Consider the following 21,276-nt stretch of genomic DNA (forward strand, 5'->3'; position numbering starts at 1 on the left):
ACTTTACCTCTAACCGTAGAAGTTTCTCTCCAGCACTAAACGCATCCCAATTATCACTGTCCAGTTCGCTGTCTACAGCTGATGGATACGATCCAAAGCAAAGGCGGAATACCTGGAAACAATCAGGCCAAGAGAATTAATTAAATGCTCGACAAGATTAATTACCGCGAAAAGATACTGTACATTTTCACATTGAATTTGACCTTAATAATGGTTTATCAATGTGAAGATATTTGTCCTCAGGTCTTTAAATATTTAAAGTGCAACACTGCCTGCAGCATAACTATTCCGTGTCATCTTGTGGTTTTAAGCATTTGGCTGGTGGATTCACAATTTATACTGAGGGCATTTCACTGTTCTTCCTCATGTATGATTCTATTGAGTAGGAGCAGTATTTACTGTGGACTACTTTAAGATCTGAAACAAACACTTTGCCCAGTTAAAATTAAGTTAATGGTATGCTATCTCACCCGTGATTTCTGACATATATATATTAGACTCAAGCTAATATGGCATGGGTGACTGACACCTTCATGGGAGGAGCAATGCATGCAGGATCACAGTCAGAAAAACACTGGGGCATCAAATGCATGGTTACAGAAGTAGGACATCTGAACTGTAGGATATGGAATGATGTGGAATAAAGCCGCTGCCTCATGGTGCTAAAGGCCCAAGTTCATTCCTGACCTCTGGTGCTGTCTGCATGAAGTTTGCACGTTCTCTGTGTGGTCACATGGGATCTCTCCTGGCTGCTCCATTTTCCCCCCACATCCCAAACACGTGTGGGTTGGCAGGTTAATTGGCCACTGTAAATTACCCTTAATGATGGTGGGTGGTAAAATCTGGAGAGAGCTGATGAGAATGTAGGGAGAATGGAAAATGGGTTTAATGTGAGATTAGTATAGATGGACGGTTGATGTGGATCCTAGTGGGCTGAATGGCCTGTTTCCATGTTGTACCTCTCCCCTCTCTCTCCATTTTGATGACAGCAAAGCTTTGGACAGAATGGAGGGAAGTTTAAGAGAAGCCAGCCAGAACCAGGATTGGAATAATCTCACAGAAAGTGAGATTAAGATTAAAAGACATTCAGACGGGTACATGGATAGGAAAGGTTTAGAGGGATATGGGCCAAAGACAGTCAAATGGGACTAGCTCAGGCAGGCACCTTGTTTGGAATGGACGAGTTGGGCCAAAAAGGCCTGATTCCTATGATTCTGTGAGGCAAGAACAGTATTGTTGATGCTGAGGATGTCTGAAACATGCTGCTCACTTGCTCACACCACTGACCATTTCCTAATCCGCTAATCCACCGAATGGAAAGCAGGGACTAACGGAAGCACCAAAATAATCCAGATCAACTTCTTTCATAAAATCTTCAACATGTAAACTTTTACGAAGGATCGCTCAGTAACTTAAATTGCACAACTGGGACAAAAAATAGTACTACTTATTCAGCTAGACTGAGGTGTTGCAGCTTTAAGAATGCATGGTTCAACTGTTCACTAGAATGCTCAGCACATTCCACAATGTGATCCGATGACAATGTTAATCAAACAAATTGGGCAACTTATAAAAATCGCAGGAAGTAACAAATTCTCCCAATGGCTGAAGCAAATGTGGCCCATAGATTCAATGTGGATTAGACCTGCTCTGTGCCCAATGGCATGACATTGCACGATCCATAATGAGTCCTACATAAGGCCTTAAATTCCACTACCAAATACTACTTGGTGCTTAACCATTTGTAATACAACCCACAACTCACTGTTTGCATACAAAACAGTGGCAGTTTATGTAGCATGCAGAGTTGGCATATCCATGTCATATCTCACTATAATACAGCCACTCAATTTAAAGAAGGATTTTTGTTCCTGTAAGATATTTCATGAGGTAGAATTTTGAAAATTGGAAAGGCTGGGCAAGATGCATTGTGGTTATTTTGGTACAGTGTACTGTGGAGTACGTGGGGCACTCCTCTTTATAATGAAAAGATTTGCAAAAAATAGAGGGCATGTAACCCAAAGTATCAATGGCACTAGAGTGAAAATGAATAAATAGAGGGTTCATATATTGAGGAATAGCTGAACGTAAATCTCACAGTGCAATTGAGATAATGACCCAAGTTTAATTCTGGCCGGCCAAGTTCCCCATAGCTCAGGAAACTTGCAACAACTGGAAAGAAGAGCAGCTGAATCATCGAAATGTCTGCCTCATTCAACTGCACCCTTTCACAAAGTGCAACTCTTCCTGCTCCTCCCTCCTGACGGACAGTGGAGGAGAGGCATCATATCTCACCACCCCTGTCCACTTCTTGCCTTCTCCCTTTCCCCAGTTACCCCTTCCCTAGGCTTATTCAAACTGCCTTTACAACTACAGCCCTGCATTCCAGGTAACATCTGGTGAATCTCTTCTGCACTCTCTCTATTGCTACCACATCCCTCTTGTAGTGTGGTGAACAGAATGTACACAATACTCCAATTGTGGTCTAAATATTGCTTTGTACAATTGCAACATATTGTCCCAAGTTTCATACTCAATATCTCAGTCTACAATGCAAGCATACCAAACGCCTTTTTCATTACTCGATCCATCTGTGTTCCACTTTCAGGGAACTACGAACTTGCACCCCAAGGTCTCTCTGTACATCAACACTTGTAAGGTCCTTGCCATTTACTCCATTTGACCTCCCAAAGTGCATTATCTCACACTTGTCTAGATTAAATTCCACCTACCACTGCTCCACCCAACTTTTCAGCTGAGCTGTCTTGCTGTATCCTTAGACAATCACCTTCACAATGACTCCAAGGCCCCTGCCATTTGCTTTATATGTTCTAGCAGAATTTGACCTCACTAAGTGCATTACCTCATATTTGTCTGGATTAAATTCACCTATCACCATTCTGCCCAATTTTCCAGCTGATCTATATCCAGCTGTATCCTTAAGCATCCTTCTGCGCAATCTATGACTCCACTAACTTTCCTGTCATGCATAAACTCACTAATCATACCCCATACATTCTCATCCAAGTCATTTATATATACTTAAAATAAACCCTTCCTGGAGTCGGACGACTAGACCTGTGCACAATACTGCAGATGCACGTCACCAGGGCTCTACATAATTGGAAAAAGACAACTCCACTGTTGTACTCAATCCTCCTGCAATAAGGCCCAATGCACTGTTTGTCTTCTTCATTGTTCGTTTTACCTGCACGCTAACATTCAGTGATTCATGTAGAACACCCAGGATCCCCTGAATACCAACACTATACAATCTATCACAAGACATTAGTTTATCACCAAATTGTGGGCAGGGTGATTTTGGGTCAAGATTGTGAATTAGAACTAATTTGATTTGAGTCATTTTAGATTTCAGCCCAGTTTCCTTCTCCACCAGCTCCTTTATTTTACTATGACAATTGTTTTTTTTTCATTTCAAAAATATACTTTATTCATAAAACATATATACAAGAAATACAATACAATCAGTCTATATCTCTCTCTCTACGTTCAGTGTGCAATCAAAACAGTACATTTTATTTACAGTGCATCAGTGCCACTCACGTTCTTCTTTAAACAATACACCTGTGAAGCATTTGGTCATATATTACAATGGGAAAGGCTACAACCCCAAAGTACAACTAAGAAATTTCACTATGAAAGGTATAGTGAGCCAGTTATAACAGCAACCGCACATGCAATATTTTTAGTGTTTTAACCAGTGTATGATTTTTAAAAACTATTTACTGTGACAACTGCTCCAGGACACATCAAACCCAGTATGAGTCTGCCTTCTTCCTCAATCAGAGAAACAGCATGATTTTGCAGCCAGCTTTTGAGCATGACTTTAACACTATCCATTATTCAGTAAATCATTAGCACAATTGAAATAACTACATTTTTAGCTGGGTTTAGTCTTTTGCCAAACATGGGAAGGTCCTTAACAGATCAGATAATAACTGTTTGATGTCAAACTGATCAGGGAGCTCCAAAGTGGAGTTAAATTTGTTTTATTTGCCACACCCTATGGATTGGTAAAATGGTCATATTTGTATATTATTTTGAGCTCTACAATTCAACCATGATCTAAGGAAATATCTGAAGAAGTAAACCCTTTGGAAAATACAATTGCAATGAAGTGATGAAAAACCACACTTAGCACCCCCAGGAAGTCTTCTCTCAAACATAATTAAAGTGGACCATAACGTCTCTCAAGCTTAATTCAGCATTCAACAAGATTATGGCTGAACCTGTGCTCAAGTCCACCTTCCCACCCATCACCCACACCTTGTGATTCCATTATATATTGATCCTATTCAACAACTGAATATCCAGAACTTTCTTAAGTAGAGGGCTTCAAATATTGACAATCACTTGCACAGAGATCTCTACTTTTGTCTTGCTTAATGTCCTTAATGTCAGGCTATGCCCCCTTAATCTAGTAATTTGAACCACGGCAAACAACTACCAGGGATCCACCCTGTCAATTCCTCCAAGATCTTGTATGTCATCAGCTCTCATTCTTCTAAACTTCAGCCCAACATTCTCTCCCCACGTGGCAACCCTCTTACCTCACAGGTACAGGGACCTACACTGCATGTTTTAACTGCAGCAAGATCTCAGAGGCATTTTGTGCTATCACAGCAAGATTCCCTTTTATACTCCAATCCCCCTGCAAAGAAAGCCATCATACCCTCTGTCTGAATTTCCAGTCACCTTAATTCTCCATCCCACCCTGGCTTCTAACCACCTACACTGTTCCAACAAGGCCCAGCGTAAACTCAAAGAACAGCAACTCATCTTCCATCCAGACATCTTGCAGCCCTTAGGACTTAATATTGAATTCAACAGTCTCAGATAACCAGGCTTTTATATTTGTGTCAGAACTGGCAAGCTCTGACATAAAGCCATCCACCTGTAATATTCCCCAGTCCTGATGAAGCGTCTCGAACCGAAACGGTGACTGTTTATTTCCCTCCACAGATGCTGCCTGACCTGAGTTCCTCCAGCATTTTGTCTGTGTTGCTCCAGATTCCAGCATCTGCAAAACCTCGTGTCACCTGTAATATTAACTCAGTCTTTCTCACATGATACCCGATCAGATATTTCCAACATTCTCTTTTATTTGACATTTCCAGCAACTATTTGTTCTGCACCTCACAGTGCCAGGATTGTTTTCTCTCTCTCCCCCTCTCCTTCTATTTACATTGCTCCAGACAGATCAGCTGTGATTAACAATCATTTGTCACCCTCTTTGAAACATTATGTGTATCACCTGGACAATCTTGGTCTCCAACATATCACAGACATTACTTTTGTTCTTGCCATCTCTCTCCCTTCTCCAACAATGAACAAAGAAAAGCACTTATTTCTAAGCTTGTTTCACCATATTCCCTGATTGAGCCACATAACATTACACAGACATCGTCAAGTTAATGCTACCGATTCTCATAAAGTAACCTAGTTTTCCAAGTGTGCAATACATCCAGAACCCACACAGCAGAACCTAGCAATTGTACAAAGACCATTAGCGAGTGGAGCTCGTTGAAGCTGAGAGACGGCAGCAACTTTTAAGACGTTATTTCTGCTGCTTATTGTTTTGCTGACTGTTCTTTAATGCATTTGGTCTTCACTGATTTGTCTGTGCTTTTTAACAGGGAATAATATAGAAATGTGTTTGATTACTGAAGCAAAAATGAGCCCGAGTAGCAAGTCATGATTGCTGAACATTATTCCAGTTCTGATGAAAGGTCAGCAACCTAAATGTCAACTGTGGTTCGACCTCCACAGGTGCTGCTTGACTTACAGCATTTTCTGTTTTTATACAATTTGCCTCCCTAATTCCCTGCTGCACCTGTGTGCTTGCATTGTGGGCCTCATGCACTAGCACACCAAAATCCCTCTGCACACCAATGTTTACCAATAATTCGCCATTAAAAAATATATTTTTCTATTCTTCTTAACCTCACATTTTCCAGCATTACACTCCATCTGCCATCTTCTTGCCAGCCTGCCTACAGCCCTTTGTAGGTACATTGCATCCTCCTCACAGCTTACTTTGCAGCTAAGCTTTGCATCATTAGCAAACCTGGATACAGCACAGTCTGTCTTTCCATCTGAGGCTAACAGATGTTGGGGAAAAGGGATAAAACCAGCCTCTTGCAATCAATCTGTGCACAATCAAACTATTCTCTGGTTGGACACAGAAGGTCTGGAATCAAACAGTAAACTCCATTTACTCAAAAGGTTATGGTTTAGGCAAAATTGCAATAGCCCTTTCAAACTAATGACTTCACTACTCATTCATTTTACTTCAATAATCCAACATAAATTTCCATATTATTCACTTTTATGCAGCCAAAACAGTGAAAACAAAACGCATTTAAGAATACAGTCAGCAAAATAAGCAGCAGAGGTAACACCTACATGATGCTACCTTCCCCCAAACTTCCCCAAGAGCTCCATTCACTATTGGTCTTTGTACCATCGCTAGGTTCTGCTACATGGAAAATTAGTTTAATTTGATGATGTCAGTGTAACGAGGTTGTATTTCCATTGGCTCAATCAGGGAATACTTGGTGATATAAGTGTTTTTCATTGTTTTTTGTTGAGAAGAGAGAATTGATTATATTACTGGGCTAATGAATAACAGCTACCTCAAAATTTGGTTGCATCCCACTGTTTATTTCAGTGCCACATGCTTTGAAGTGGACTCCTTGGAGTTGTTTCACTTCAATCCATGAATTTAAGAGGCACCTTTCAGCATGAGTCCTGCTTGCAGATCTGATGTGATTTGCACATCATATATTTGCATTGTTCCGTGTAACATAGATGGACACCATTAAACCCATCGAGTGCATGCTGGCTCACAGAGCAATACTATTCCTCCACTAATTTTTCTTATGATGTACTCTCCCACAATCTCCCCACACCCACGTTCACACAATCGGCAATTCACAGCAGCTAATTAACCTACCAACCCATTTAGGATATGGGAGCAAACCAAACAGAGGAAACCTACATAGTCACAGGGAAAACATGCAAACTCTACACTGGGGACGAGACAGTCGCCCACCTCTTTGCAGGCTGTAGGTTTGTGAGGAGGGTGTGGTGAAGGATGCAAGGGTCCTTGTCACATTTCATCCCCAGCAGCTGTGTAACAGAGGATTCTCTGATCTACGGGCTGTTCCCAGGGACACACACAGAGACGGACATCAACTGCTGCTGGAAGGTCATCAACTCAGTGAAAGACGCCCTTTGGTCTGTCTGAAACTTGGTCTCCCAGCACTGTGAGATGCCCGTAGAGGAATGCTGCCGACTGACATATTCCAGGCTGCAGGAGGACGTAATGAGGGATGCACTGAAGCTGGGCGCAGCCAACACAAGGGCTTGGTTGGGAAGGACTAGAGTTTAGGGTTCTTCTGCCACTGGAAAGGGAGGAGCGGAGTCAGGCGAGGAAACCCCTTAAATATTGTAAATACAGGATTGGGGTAGCACCCCAGGGAGCCACACGGTGCAGCATCAGTGCTGTTTTTTTTAATTAAAAAGGTAACATTAATGATTGATCCGTACACGAATGTAAAGGTTTGCACTGTTTTATTGTTGTATATAGTTTGTCTTTTATGATAAATAAAGTTTATTTTGGAATTTTAAAAAAACTCCGCACAGACAACACTGGAGGACAAGATCGAACCTGGGTCGCTGGAGGTGTGGATCAGCACCTCTACCAGCAGTACAGTGGCGCAGCTAATAAAGCAGTATCATTTGATGTGTTTGCAGCTATTGAGGGGTACAGTAAAACTCTGATAATCCAACATGCTCGAGACTTTGGTGCTGCTAGACTGGCAGATTTTCTGGACTATTGGACGTTATTTATTTATACCCCAAGACACTTCTAATTCCTTTTTTTAAGATAGTACACAGTATTATAATAAATGTTCCAGTGAACCAGGTAAGTTTAAAGGGAGCACAGGAATTGTGGTGAAAGGGAAGGGAGTAGAGCAAACATCACCTGGTGAGCCAGATGTTGAAACATCGGGATTTCCCAATGGTCAGACAGCAGATTATCAGAGTTTTACTATTGTTTGTTTATACTGTCCTAACAGCAACTATTGTAGAGTGCTCTCAGGGCAACCAGATTTTAAAAGCACTGAACTGGACTGGGTCCCCACTAAACTTATTCCCAGTACTTACCTTTGACCCTTCAGGACCCCCAACACAACCTCGGTACTAACATCCCATCCATACGACAATCTCACCCCAGTTCACCAATTGTATCAAGATCAACTTTTCTTGATTGCCCATGGTCCCAGCTCTCCTCCCCCGACTGATAAACACAGTCCCAACTGCTCAATTTCCAATTTCCTGAGCTGCCCGACCCCATAATAGAATCCTCAGTCACCACCCACCTCCTCCAATGAGTGCCCATTTCCTTCTACTCAAACAACCACCACTGCAAGTCCCAATCAACCCTATGTACCTCAGCTCATTCTCTCTCCCTCCAGCTCTCTATCCCAAAGCCACATTTCCCTCGCGTGCTGCAAAGAACTCTAGGAATGTCACACCTGAGCAACAGCACCCTCCAGAACATTTACCTAGTCTGCCTTTAATGTTGCTGTACAATTTCTAGGCCACTAAGTGGAAGTGCAAGTGTAAAGCAGGGTTTATTACTACCAGATGTTCAGCAGCATAACTGAGTGGTTCAGATTTTTAGCCAGTACAGAGTGGGTGGGAGGTGCAATATTGGAAGAGTGCTTCCTACTTCCATGAAATGGATACTACTGAAGGTACATGATCCTTTTGAACAAAATAAAATGTTTTTTTTTAATTTAGTCTGATTAATCTAATCAATGCAAACAGGCAATATTAAATATGCACCTTTCACACAACTAACTCATTGAATGATGTAACATGGTGAGCAACTCCCCATCATTATAATACTTTAGATCTATAGCGTGGGAGGGCTTACCAAAAAAAACCATACAAGATTAAAGTGCTTGCGTCACTCCATTTTGATTAAGTATCCTACATGCATTTATCCTTCCAGTTCTGCTCAAATCCATTTCAAATACAGAGTACCCAACAGAATCAAATTTCCAGAATGTCCAAATTTCTCTGCAATGTGATTTTACACTACTAAAGTATTTATATTCATTTTCTTTTATGTACAGGATAATAGTAAAGAATATGGGCTGCTTTATATTAAGACTCTTCCACTGATTGTTTTTGAGCAGTCAGAGAGCCACTAATGAAAAAACATAGCCATAATAGCAATTTAGAAAGCATTTTAAAAATCAACAATATTCATCTGCAATGCATGATTTGGTACAATCGTAAAGCAAATTATATGTTCACTTAGACGAGGTTGTTTGCTAACAGAGTTAACTCCAAAGGAATTCTTTGCAGAAAAAGGTTACTTTCACTGTTTCTAGAAGGGGGGGGGGTGCGGTTCAACAACTTGTGTTGTAAATGTTAGTGGTAAAAGTCTGATGTGTGAAGAAACAGACAGCGGTTCAAAGACTTGAAAAGGAAATTGGAGTAATCTTACTGATTTCTCCCTTGTTTTTATTGAGATGTTGCTAGCTAGTTGTGTTTGATTCATTATTTTCCTACATTCTGAGTAACTGCTAACTTTATCCTGATTTGTACAGCCCCTTACTGTTCATATATGACACATTATTCATTTTATGAATATGTTATTTCTGTTCATCATGGGCAATGGGAACTAGGGAGTAAGACATTTTCAATAGGTGTGAGTCATGAAGAGTTAACAATTCAAGACATTTTTACTCAATTTCCCATGTCTTTACATGTGGAGAGTTATCTTAAAATGGGAAACAAAAGTGGTACATGGAAAGTAATTGATTGTTTATTTAAATTATGAGTGGTTCTTAGCAAGACAAATCCAGATGAATGAATGTCCCAGGCTCAGTGCTGGGTCTTTCATGGTTCATTAGTCTGATTAATGATTTTGACAGAATTATAACATCTTTAAACTGAAATGGAAAAAAAATTATATAAGGATTAGCAATAAAGGGAAGAGTAGTTCAAGCTAATTTGATGTTTAGAGAATGAGCTCGTAAATGGGATCTGTGATTTAATAAAGAGAAATGCTTTGTTATGCTCATGGGGTCATTCAACTCAAATAATTTCAATTCACTGGTGTCATTAGAAGTAATGGAGCAAGAAGAGGCAAAGGGTTGTCACTCACCAGTCACTCATCTGAAGTCATCATTCTGAAAGTAAAGAGATTCTATGGAAGTGCAGTTGGGTCACAAAGAACAGCAAAACAAAGCCATAACTGGGTTTGATTTATCTGCACCTGGAGCAGTGGCCCAATTTTTCATGAGTACAATGGACAGGACACCTGAACTAAATCTCTTGGTTACAAGGGCAGGGAAGTCAGATGTATTACCTTTCTAGAAGCTGGTGCCCAAGAAAATATGCAAACCTTGTTTGAAGTGAAGAAAGATTTGGTTGTAAATGATTCTACTGGGTGTTCAGGTCAGAGCCAAGTATTCATTGTTGTTGCCCTGTGAAACAAGTCACTATTAAACGTGCTAAGTACAAGTACTCCACTCTCTTGTCCATAGCAAAAGATCTGTCATCTGTCAAAAGCTTGAGTCATACCAGTGAGGCAATCCCCACATACATTAAAAAAACACAAAAGAAAGATGCCCACAAAAATTTTACCCAAGAGGATCACTCTCAAGTCCACACCAGAAAACACAGACCCTCACAAATGCAGAATTACCCCTCAAATGTGAAAATAAAGGACCCTTTTGCACTTTCTACAAAACCTTCAAAACTTGGGAGATTTTTGTCTTTTCAGTTTCTGAAATTACAGGACTAGAAAAGATTAAGTAATTTTTGACTGATTAAGCACTAATTTTCCCGTGCTTGAGGTCACTCCAGACCAGCCTTCCAACAACTACTACACCAACTGAGATGCAGCAGCCAGAAGTTATTCCCCATCACAAAGATGCGACGCTGTTTGCTGTAAGGATCAGTGTTATTAAAGAAAGGGTATCGCTGCAAAACAATCCTGGAGAAACACAGAAATGTTTAAGTTTTTTAATTTCTTCAAGCACCTTTTATGGATATAAGTAGAAGGCTGTTTGAATGGGGCGGTAGAAAGAGAAAATCAAGTGATAATACATCCAGCTCAATGAAGGACGTCAAGCCTACACAGGCAGCAGCATTCACAAGCCCATCAATCTTTACTTCCTCTGCTTTTCATGTAAACTCCTCATTTATGTATTCCCAGCTGTATTATTTGTGTCATTAATCTTTCCTGATAAACTATTCAAGACGCAAAGCACAGCATTTTAAGAATATTGTCATTCAACGCGTACTATGGCTAAAAATGGTTGCATGGTCAAGTGGAAACAAGTACAAAACATGAAAAAGATTACATGGAGGGGTGCGTGTGCCAGAGCGAGTGTGTGTGTGAGAGTATGTGAGTGAGTGCTTGAGCAAGAGTGAGTGTGTGAGCAAGAGCCAGTGCATGAGCAAGGGTGTAACCCCGTGTACGAGCATAAGTGTGTGAGTGAGAGCGAGTGAGCATGCGTGCTTTCTCAAGCGATGCCAACACAATATATCAAGTCTGCAGTCCTATACTGTTACATCATTTGTAAACACTGATGAACCATAATTAAACTCTGTTCAATGACCTTGTCCATCCAATGCTCGGTAATAATCACTGCCATTTTTGGAAGAAGCATCATACTCTAGTTTGTCACTTTGATGAAGACTCATCAGAGCTTTCTCTTGCTGACTGGCAGCTGGTGTTTCAGAGCTATGAGTGCTGGAGAAATGAAATGAACTGACAGTTCCTACAGTGAACCAGTAGTCCCCGGTACCACTCTTTATTCCACTAAAATCATTATTTAAAAAATGTCCGCATCTTAAAAGCCCAAAAGACAAAACCAGTCTTTTATGTGAAAAAATTACACAAACTTTTGGAAAGTGCTTTTGTAAAACTAAAGTGCTGACCAGATTGGCCTTGAATGTTAAGCTGCGCAGTAGCATTTTTAATATAAATCCCATGAGACCAGCTCAATTTTTAAATCTTGAAGTCCAGCTGCAAGTAAGGCAGCACTTCCTGCACCTGGCCTTAAAAAAAATACTTGACTCAAAACACCTTCAGACAAGTTGAAGCAGCATCTGAGTATCTCTCTCCTCATTGCAACCAAGCAATGGCACCCTTCCTTATATATTACCACTCCTGGGAACATAACTATATGACCAAATCACTTCTAAATCACAGCTCTGTAAATTATGTCTGCAAATTGCAAAACAATTGAAGCCTAAACCAGTTCTGTAAGTTTCCAGTTCTCGAATTAATACCATAACCTCTTGAAGTACTCAGACTTCTTTGAAGAACATTCTGTCACACTAAATATTGTCAGTTCAACAGACAGTAACAAAGCATGCCTGCGATCCAAACCATGGTTCTGGTTGCCCCATTATAGGAAGGATGTGGGGGCTTTGGAGAGAGAGCAGAAGAGATTCACCAGGATGTTGCCTAGATTAGAGTACGTGTGCTATGTTGGACAAACTCAGTTTGTTTTCTCTGGAGCAACGGAGGCTGAGGGGAGATCTGATAGAAGTTTATAAGATTATGCGTGGCATAGATAGAGTAGACAGCTGATACCTATTTCCTAGGGTCGAAATTTCTAACACTAGAGGGCATGCATTTAAGGTCAGAGGGGGTATGTTCAAAGGAGATGTGGGGGGCAAGCTTTTATTTTTACACAGAGGGGCAGGTGCCTGGAACGTGCTACCAGGGGTGGTGGTGGAGGCAAATATGATAAAAGCGTTTAAGAGGCACATGAATGTGCAGGAAATGGAGGGATATGGACATTGCGTAAGCAGCAGGGATTAATTTAGTTAGGTGTTTAATTACTAGTTTAATTAGTTCGGCACAACATCGTGAGCTGAAGAGCCTGTTCCTGTGTTGTACTGTTCTATGTTCTAAAGACATGGTACAGTAGGAATTTACATTCCTGCAGTTCCATTCTCCAGTACAAAGATACTTTCACTATGTTCCTGAGATGTGGCTCATCTACAGCAGGAAACTAAAAACACCAGAGAGATACCACCAATGTTCTTTCTACAAAATCCTCCAAATCCATGAACTGGATAAGAGAACATCAGCTTCCTCTCCCAAGCTAACATCCCCAGCATTTAGGCCTTAATTACATTCAATCAGCTGTGTCGGGCAGGCCACGTCATTTGCATTTCTGACACTTGATTCAGATACCGTACCAAGCTCTGTCAGTGGAAGAGTTTAACATTCAAACATTCAAGGATGTTCTCACAGCCCCATCCACTCGTGGGCTTCCCTGATCCATAGCTGATCAAAGTGGACAAAGTGCAAATGTAGTGGCATTGAGAAGCTCGAGTTCAGGCAGCAGAAGCTCGGCACAGATGGCAGAAGGAACACACCGACTCACAAAGTTCCCACCTACTACTCCACGAAGTATCTCCTGCCCAACCTGTGGCAAAAACATTGCAGGTCTCAAAATCAGTGACCTCAGAACCCACAGTACTGGAGGAGGAGCAAATTATCCTCAATCCTGAAGGACCAGCTGAGGCAGAAGAGGAGGAGGGAAGAAAGGTGCCTCAATTGTTGAACAAAGAGTGGACATCCAATGCATTTGCTAAATTCAGAATAATGATTGTTTGAATGGAAAAAGCAAGAGGAAAAAAAATCCCTCAGTTATAAAGTCACGCGAAGCAGGTGCAGATCACAAAGATCAGGGAATGAGGCAAAGCATGGATCTAAAATCAAGGAGAACATTCTGAACTTGACCTTCTCTGGCACAGGACCAGATGGTTGAGATGAAAGGAGCAAGTATTAATGCTTGCTGCTGAACTTTGGATGAAGGACGAGTTGACGTTTATGGAGAATTGAGGTAGAGGAGAGCATTAAAAGAAATCTAGCCTTGAGGTGTTTCACTGACCAAGGTCTCCATGGTAGCATGGGTTGGAGAAGGAAAACGGGCACTAAAAATTGGCTCAGTGTTAAATGACAGGGCGCATTTTTCAGAACATCAGAACCTGATAGAAGTATATAAAAATTACGAGAGACATAGATAAGGCAGTCTTTTTCCCAGGGTGGAAATGTCAAATACTTGAGGGAGTAGGTTTAAGTTGAGAGGGGTAAAGATTAATTGAGATTTACTCAGCAAGTTTTTTTGTTACACAGAGAATGGTAGATGCCTGGAACATACTGCCCAGTGAGGTGGTAGAAGCAGATACAATAACAACATTTAAGAGGCATTTAGACCAACACATGAACGGGCAGGGAATAGATATGGACCATGTGCAGGCAGAGGGATTAGGTAGATGGGCATTATGGTCGGAAGAGAAGCCTGTTCCTGTACTGTACTGTTCTATGTTAACGCATTCAGCTTCTGACTTAACTGCCAACTTCTTGCTTATTTTTGTACTTTTCAACACAGAAAATGTGTTATGTAATTCGAATCAATTTCTACATTTGGCAGATTTTTTTTATCATTTTGCAGAACACTAATTATATCTCTTAAGAGAAGTGTTACTGCAATATTCAGCTGTCACTCGTAAGCATTTTGTAGTTACATTTTGCTAATTAGGAGCATGATGGAGAGTTGTAGAAACAAAGAACCACAAAACTTGTAGAATTTCTTATTGAATAATGAACATTTTGGTCCACATACTGGTAAGCATTTCAGTTGATATGGAAACTTTATAATTTACTTGATTTCCAAAAGATAGAATTGCATTTATATATGATAAACACAGGAGGTCTTAAGGCATTCAGCAACCAATGGAACACAGTATGAGATGTCTAATTCTGGTCAATACAGTATCTTTTGAAATGTAGTCACTGGTGTAGCATAGAGAAATCCGGCAGGCAACCAGTATGAAACAGCAAGAAGAATGACCAACAGCAAATGAAGTTCAACACAGATAAATACAAGATAATACATTTTGGCAGGAAGAACAGAGGTCACTTATTACGTGGAACTTGCATGTCTGAGTGGGCTGGAGCAACAAAGGGAGCTTTGAACACAAATAGACCAATCAATAAAAATTGTGTTCCATGTTACCAAAGCCATAAAAGAAGCAAGCCAAGAACTATGACTCATTCCAGAGTGATAGAGCTGGAAAAAAAATTACGATAAACTTATTGAACTTTGGTTAACCCACACTGGGGTACTGCATACTGTTCTGGTCGCCAAATTATGAAAACATTATGCAGTCACTGAAGAGACTTATGAGGATGATATCAGAAATGCAAGGGTTATACACATCCGGAGAGGATGAACCAACTGGCTCTATTTTCTCCGGAAAAAGGAAGGCTGAGAGGGTGAGAGGGTGTCCTAATAGAAGTCTGGAAAATTGTGAAGCGTTTTGATAGAGTGGCTATGAAGAGAATTCGTTAACTTGTGGGACAGAGGCCATCAATACAAGATAGTCACCAAGAAATCCAAATGGGAATTCAGAAGAAACCCATTTACCCAAAGGGTGGTGAGACAACGGAGCTCTCTCCCATAGGGAATGGTTAAAGCAAAGCAACAAGTATGGATACATTCACGGGGAGGCAGGATCATCAAATGAGGGAGAGACAAAGGATAAAGCTCATATACTTAGAGAGAAAAGACAGGAGAAGGGCAGCACATTGGCTCAGCTGGTAGAGCTGCTGCCTAACATCTCCAGCAACCAGGGTTCAATCCTGACAGTCGATGCTGCCTGTGTGGAGTTCACGTATTCTCCCAGTCACCATGTGGGATTCTCCTGGGTACTCCAGTTTCCTCCCACATCCCAAAGACACACTTGCAGGTTAATTGACCGCTGCAAATTACCCAAAATGTGCAGGTTAATGGTAGAATCTGGAGGTGGTTAATGGGAATGTGGTGAGAATAAAATAGGATTACCCTGTAATGGGTGCTTGATGGGCATTGTCGACTTGGGCCTGTTTGTGTGCTGTGTGACTGTACAGCTGAAGTGGAGTTTACGTAACAGTCTGGGCTTCTTTTGCTGCCATGTATCCCATGTAAACCATCTGATGCATATAAGTAAGTTTGGTTGAAGATAAATTTTCAACAGCACATCATGAAATTGCCTCTGCTCATTATTAAAATAGAGCCAGATGGTTTTTAATGCTCAACTGAGTCGTCAGTTTAACACCTCCATCCACAATAATGTGCAAGAACAGCGCCTGGAATTTTTGTTTAAGTCATTGGACTGGGAATTGAAACTACAATTTTCTAACTCAGAAGCAAATGTATTACAGCGATTAGTTTCAGCATATATTAATGAAATTATTGAAACATGCTGGGAGACTGTTCAAAATTAGCTGCCGGGAACTGTGATTCACCAATAACGAGTTGGCCACAGGTAACTTTCTACCTCCTGCAACATCATTGGCGCCGATTGCATTGCAAGTTGAAACATAACAGAGAAGGTGCAGAAAGTTATATATAACATGTATATAGAACAGATAAGAATTTTACGTGGCATCAACACACCTAACTCTTCAATCTGTGATAGGACTTTGAACTCATTACTGAACTCCCGATTCCCTATACCTGCCCAATTCTGAAATGCAACCAAATGGCAGAGAGCATTATTAAATAGCTTTAATTGATTTTACTTGTTCTGTCTTCCTTTGATTGTTATGAGATTACCTCCCTGAAACCAATATACATCAATAACATATGAGCTTGGACAATGATTTTGCTGAGTTAAATTAAAATGTCTTTCTCATGTAGTTAATTATTAACAAAATTCTTGCTTAATGAATAACATTAGACTTTTATTAAACCTTCCTTTAATTAAATCACAAGTGCATAAGGTACCATGGTATTTTACTGGCCAACTGAACGCACTGACTTCTCATATTATCACTGGATTCTGGATCTACTGACCCAAATTTTGCACTGTTCCATCTTCTTCTTCCAAGGCCTATCCAATCTGCAGCATACACTGACACTGGGCTCCATTACTATGAGTGGACCATTCGGCTCTCTCTTGACATTTTAATTATAAGAACTGTAGGAATTCACTGCCCACTCCTCCTCTTATGCTTTGGATCTGTGCAAGCTACTCTGGCTTTTCAAAGAGGGCAACTGTTCTACTGATCATCAGTGTATGAACGATGCCAGCTACTCATCACTCTTCCCACACACTTTCAATAGGCTGTAACACTGAAATATGTGTTTATTAAATATTCCCCATTGATTGGGAACTAATCTATAGGGGGTATTTAATAAATACATATTGCAATTAACGGTAATTTCAATTAACCAATACCAAAGAGAAATTATTTAAAGAATGTGGTAAAGGACGGTTAACAAGTAGACAACGGGAGAGCTTTCAGGAGAGAATTCAGAAGTTCACATCCTTGAAAGCTGAAGGCTTGACTTGGCTAATTTTGGGAAGGAATGCAGGTGTTGTGGAGGGTTATTTGCTAGAGGAGGTTACAGAGATACAGAGAGGTGCTGGCATTGAGGGATTTAAAGATTTTATATTTGGAACGTTGCTTCACTGGGTGCCAATGTGGTAAATGAGCTCAGGATAATGGACGAATGGAAATTGGCATGTTAGACAATGAGCAGCAGAGTTTGGATGTTTTAAGAAGACTGGAATAAAGATGAACAGTCATAAAGGTGGCCAGAAGTGCAGAGAGTTGTTCAAGTCCAGGCAACAGAGGCAGGGATGAGATCCAAGGCACTTATTGTTCCTCAGCCCCTGAAGCCACAACCAACAGATCTGGAGGCTGTTGAACTACTGGTCAGCAGAGAAATATGCTAACCTAAAGAAGATGCAATCTAATTGCACAATGTTCCAGAGATTCAGTTTGCACTTTGGATTTTGCTCAGTTCCAGATGCTGATTAAAACCAGATGTTCAAGTGCTACAGGCAGTGCAAGGAAAAGACACAAGGCTGATCATTTGTGCCCGGGGTCTGAATTAAAGTAAAAAGATTCATCTTTTCAGCCTGGAAAGGATAAATGGGTTTAAAACCGGTAAATGGTAATATTAAGAACAAAAGAAAAACTGAGTACCACAAGGATTGGAACTCATGAGCTATAAACTGTGTTCAATAGGCTTGGGGCCAAATAGTTTTTCTCACCTGTCAGGATTGTGATTGTCGTGACATTCTCTTCCTTGTAAATAAACGCAGCATTAACTCACTTGATCAAATGCTGAGATATTAGCCACATTCCTGACTCCAGAGTCATGCTGGTTGTTCTTCTACCTGATGAAAGGTTCTGGAGGAACGTCTCCAGTGGTTGACCACAGAGCACGTTTATTCAGCGTCAAGAGTCCTGTCTCCCTGATGGTTTGAAGACTGAAGCTTGCCTCGCAATAAATAAATTGTGGTGGCACTCTACACATCACTCAGGATAATATAACACAATGCTATATCTGAATATTATAGACTTTAATTATTTAACACAGCTTAAAATTTACTTTAGCAGGAAGAGATACTGAAATAATCTGTATTCAGGTATGCAAAAACCAGATGGCACCTCTTTAAAAGCTACTAATAAGTATAAAAGTGAGTTTGAGATTGCGTATTCAGGAGCTGGCTGAGGAAGCAAAGAGTGACCTTGTTTACAGAAGGATCCTAGTCACTTCTATGTCTTCCAAATTATGTCAATAAAGTAAGTTGACAGCATCATCCATCAGATAATGGCCAATTGTTTGTGATGACATAGAGAGTCTCTGCATTCAATATTTGTTTCACTCAAATAGCTGAGCCCATTTATGATGGAACTTTACAGTGTGCAGCCCACAGCTGTAATCAATGAAGACCTGAGCATCCAGGTGAAGGCCAAGAGTTAAAACATACAGCAACATTGGTACACACAAGAGTTAAGAGCTCCAATTCCACAGAAATGACACAAGACCTGAACAAAACTTAACAAAAACATGAATCAAATCCTTTGGATTATGAGCAAGATTCCCTCTTTATATTTGAAACAAAGAATCACTGAGAACTCCATGTGAAATTAATGTGGCAGCATCTTAAGAGGCAGTTTCTTGTTACGGAACTCTGTGAATGTGCGAACAGCTTTACCCTTCCTTATCCTTTAACTTTGTGTGTTTAAGTTGTATTTGATTGTGGAAATTAACTTATAAAATATTACAATTATTTGCAAAGGTTCTTAAGAAAAGCACAGCCTCAGATTTTGTTAATCTCTCCCCCCCCCCCCCCCACTTCAGGCACATGCTCCTTCATTTCTCTTGATCATCTCTTGCCTTTTATTCATCCGCAATCACGTTTTAATTAATATTGTAAAAGGAAACAATGATCTGAATTTGGAAAGATACAAGGAGCTGAATCTCACAATGGTCTCATGAAATTTCACTTAATTTTGTGTACTGTTTGAGAATCTCTGGTTCCAGATGCAAGATTCACACATATTAAATATTAGAAATTTTGAATTTGCATTTTGGAAAATATATTGAGACATTTGGAGGGTGAAGGGAGGGGTACCTCAAATGTTGTCCCCGACCCCCCACCCCCCCACCAAAGGATCTTCTGATCCCTAAGAATAAAACTTGTGTGATTTTCTAAAGATTACATAACCGCCAAAAAACAAAAGATTAATGGATTAAAGACAAAGCATTTCAGTGTTGTGGCTCTGTCAATTGCTTACATACACACTGTGTTGAGAAAAAGTAAATTAAATTTTAAATAAAAGCTGTTCTATTTTGAGTAAAGAATTTTCTAGTATGTCCATATAAAGAATTAAGAGCTTGTAGTAAAGAATTAAAGTTGTGGACCAGTGAGTTTTAAAAAAATCATTTTGATTCCATTACAATTAAGAACTGTTCTCATCTCACAGAACGAAAATTAAAATCTAAGCCTGACTACAAACTTTGAATCTTCAATAGGTCTGCATTATCATTCCCATTATATAAGGAAGTGTACAATACTTTGAAGAAAGTAAGCCCAGTGGTATCTGTGGTGCAATTATCTAGGAAAGCATATGGTTTTACATCAATCAGGTGAAACTAAATAATCCCAAAAGAAATAGCAAAGACTAATAAAATGGTTGAGTGGGAATGATATGCATACCCATGGTAATCATAGTCACAGGGACACCCACAGACGTCATCAGTTTCTGGGGGAATGAGCAGGAGATATGACTTGAGAAATCATACAAAACCCCACATATTAAATAAACAAGCAACTCACTTAACCAACTGGTTCTGTATAGCCTGGATCATGCAAAAAGGGGCAAGGCCAGACAAATTTCTATCCCATTTTTTATTTCTGCAGGAAGGGACAGAGAGGCAATGGTCCTTCTTTCGGGAATTGTGTATGGCAAGACTGTGACCAGCAAAGCCAACTGGTGCCCATAAACCATTAATATTTGGGATGATTGACCTGGCGTTGGAGAATACACTTACAAGCTCTATTTTGCATGTCCTTCTAATGGTAATATCACTTTGGGGCAGTTTGGCTTTGGTTCACACGTAGGGAGGAAACACATCTTCAAAATGTGGTTTCAGATCATCAGCAATGCAAATTGTACAAATTGCAGAATGCTACAGTCATAATACTGGCAGTACATGCACCAGGAAAAGCCCACGTGGCAAAGTTGAATGCAGATTCAATGGTACCAATGAGACTGCAAGAAACCAACCCTTCCATAAGCAATGGTATAGTGATTCCTTGGGTCAAACTGGGATAAATGACTTAAAGGCAAATATTGATGTGGCAACAGTGATCTCAAGAACAAAGTAGCAGGAATAAGTGCAAGTCAAGATGAAGTAAACCATCAAATGATAACAAGGTATCTGTCGAAATGGGAATCACAGATAATACCCAAACTAAAACAGCAAATACTCTTAATTGCTCAAGACGGATACCAAGACCAATAATTAGCCTGGGATTGGTCCTAGTTAATCAAATGTTATACCAAGATGTACTTTATCAGATAATTCCAGTTACTTTAAATTTAACCGAGGTGAAATGGCTGAACTGACAAAAGAAACCTTACAGACAAAACATGGCAATGAGAGGGCAAAAAATTCCTGGCCAACACCAGGGATTTGAGGGAATTCAAAGGTTTGGAAAGTCATTTTGAAGAAGTGAAGAGTTGGCACACTTTACCTCCTCCTGCGGTCATCATTCAAAGCCCAAAGAGAAGCAGAAGAGAAGGAACTTGATTAACGATACACCAAAAGGAACTTAAACAGCAGGAATGGCTTGCAAAAGAACAGATTTAGTAACAGTAAAGAGAGAATTAAGGAAAGCAAGGCAGCAAAT

General features: G+C 40.2%; 1 protein-coding gene across 2 annotated transcripts in view; it reads right to left on the minus strand.

Moving 5' to 3' along the window:
* The window catches only part of abca2 (ATP-binding cassette, sub-family A (ABC1), member 2), a 417,188-nt gene that overhangs the window by 220,407 nt on the left and 175,505 nt on the right, over nucleotides 1-21,276 (minus strand). For both annotated transcript variants that reach the window (XM_052036764.1, XM_052036762.1), the window contains exon 6: nucleotides 8-112. In XM_052036764.1, the coding sequence (XP_051892724.1) occupies nucleotides 8-112 (105 nt within the window). The remainder of the gene's footprint in view (nucleotides 1-7; nucleotides 113-21,276) is intronic.

Source organism: Pristis pectinata, chromosome 23, assembly GCF_009764475.1.
Source record: "Pristis pectinata isolate sPriPec2 chromosome 23, sPriPec2.1.pri, whole genome shotgun sequence".
In the NCBI taxonomy this organism is placed as follows: Eukaryota; Metazoa; Chordata; class Chondrichthyes; order Rhinopristiformes; family Pristidae; genus Pristis; species Pristis pectinata.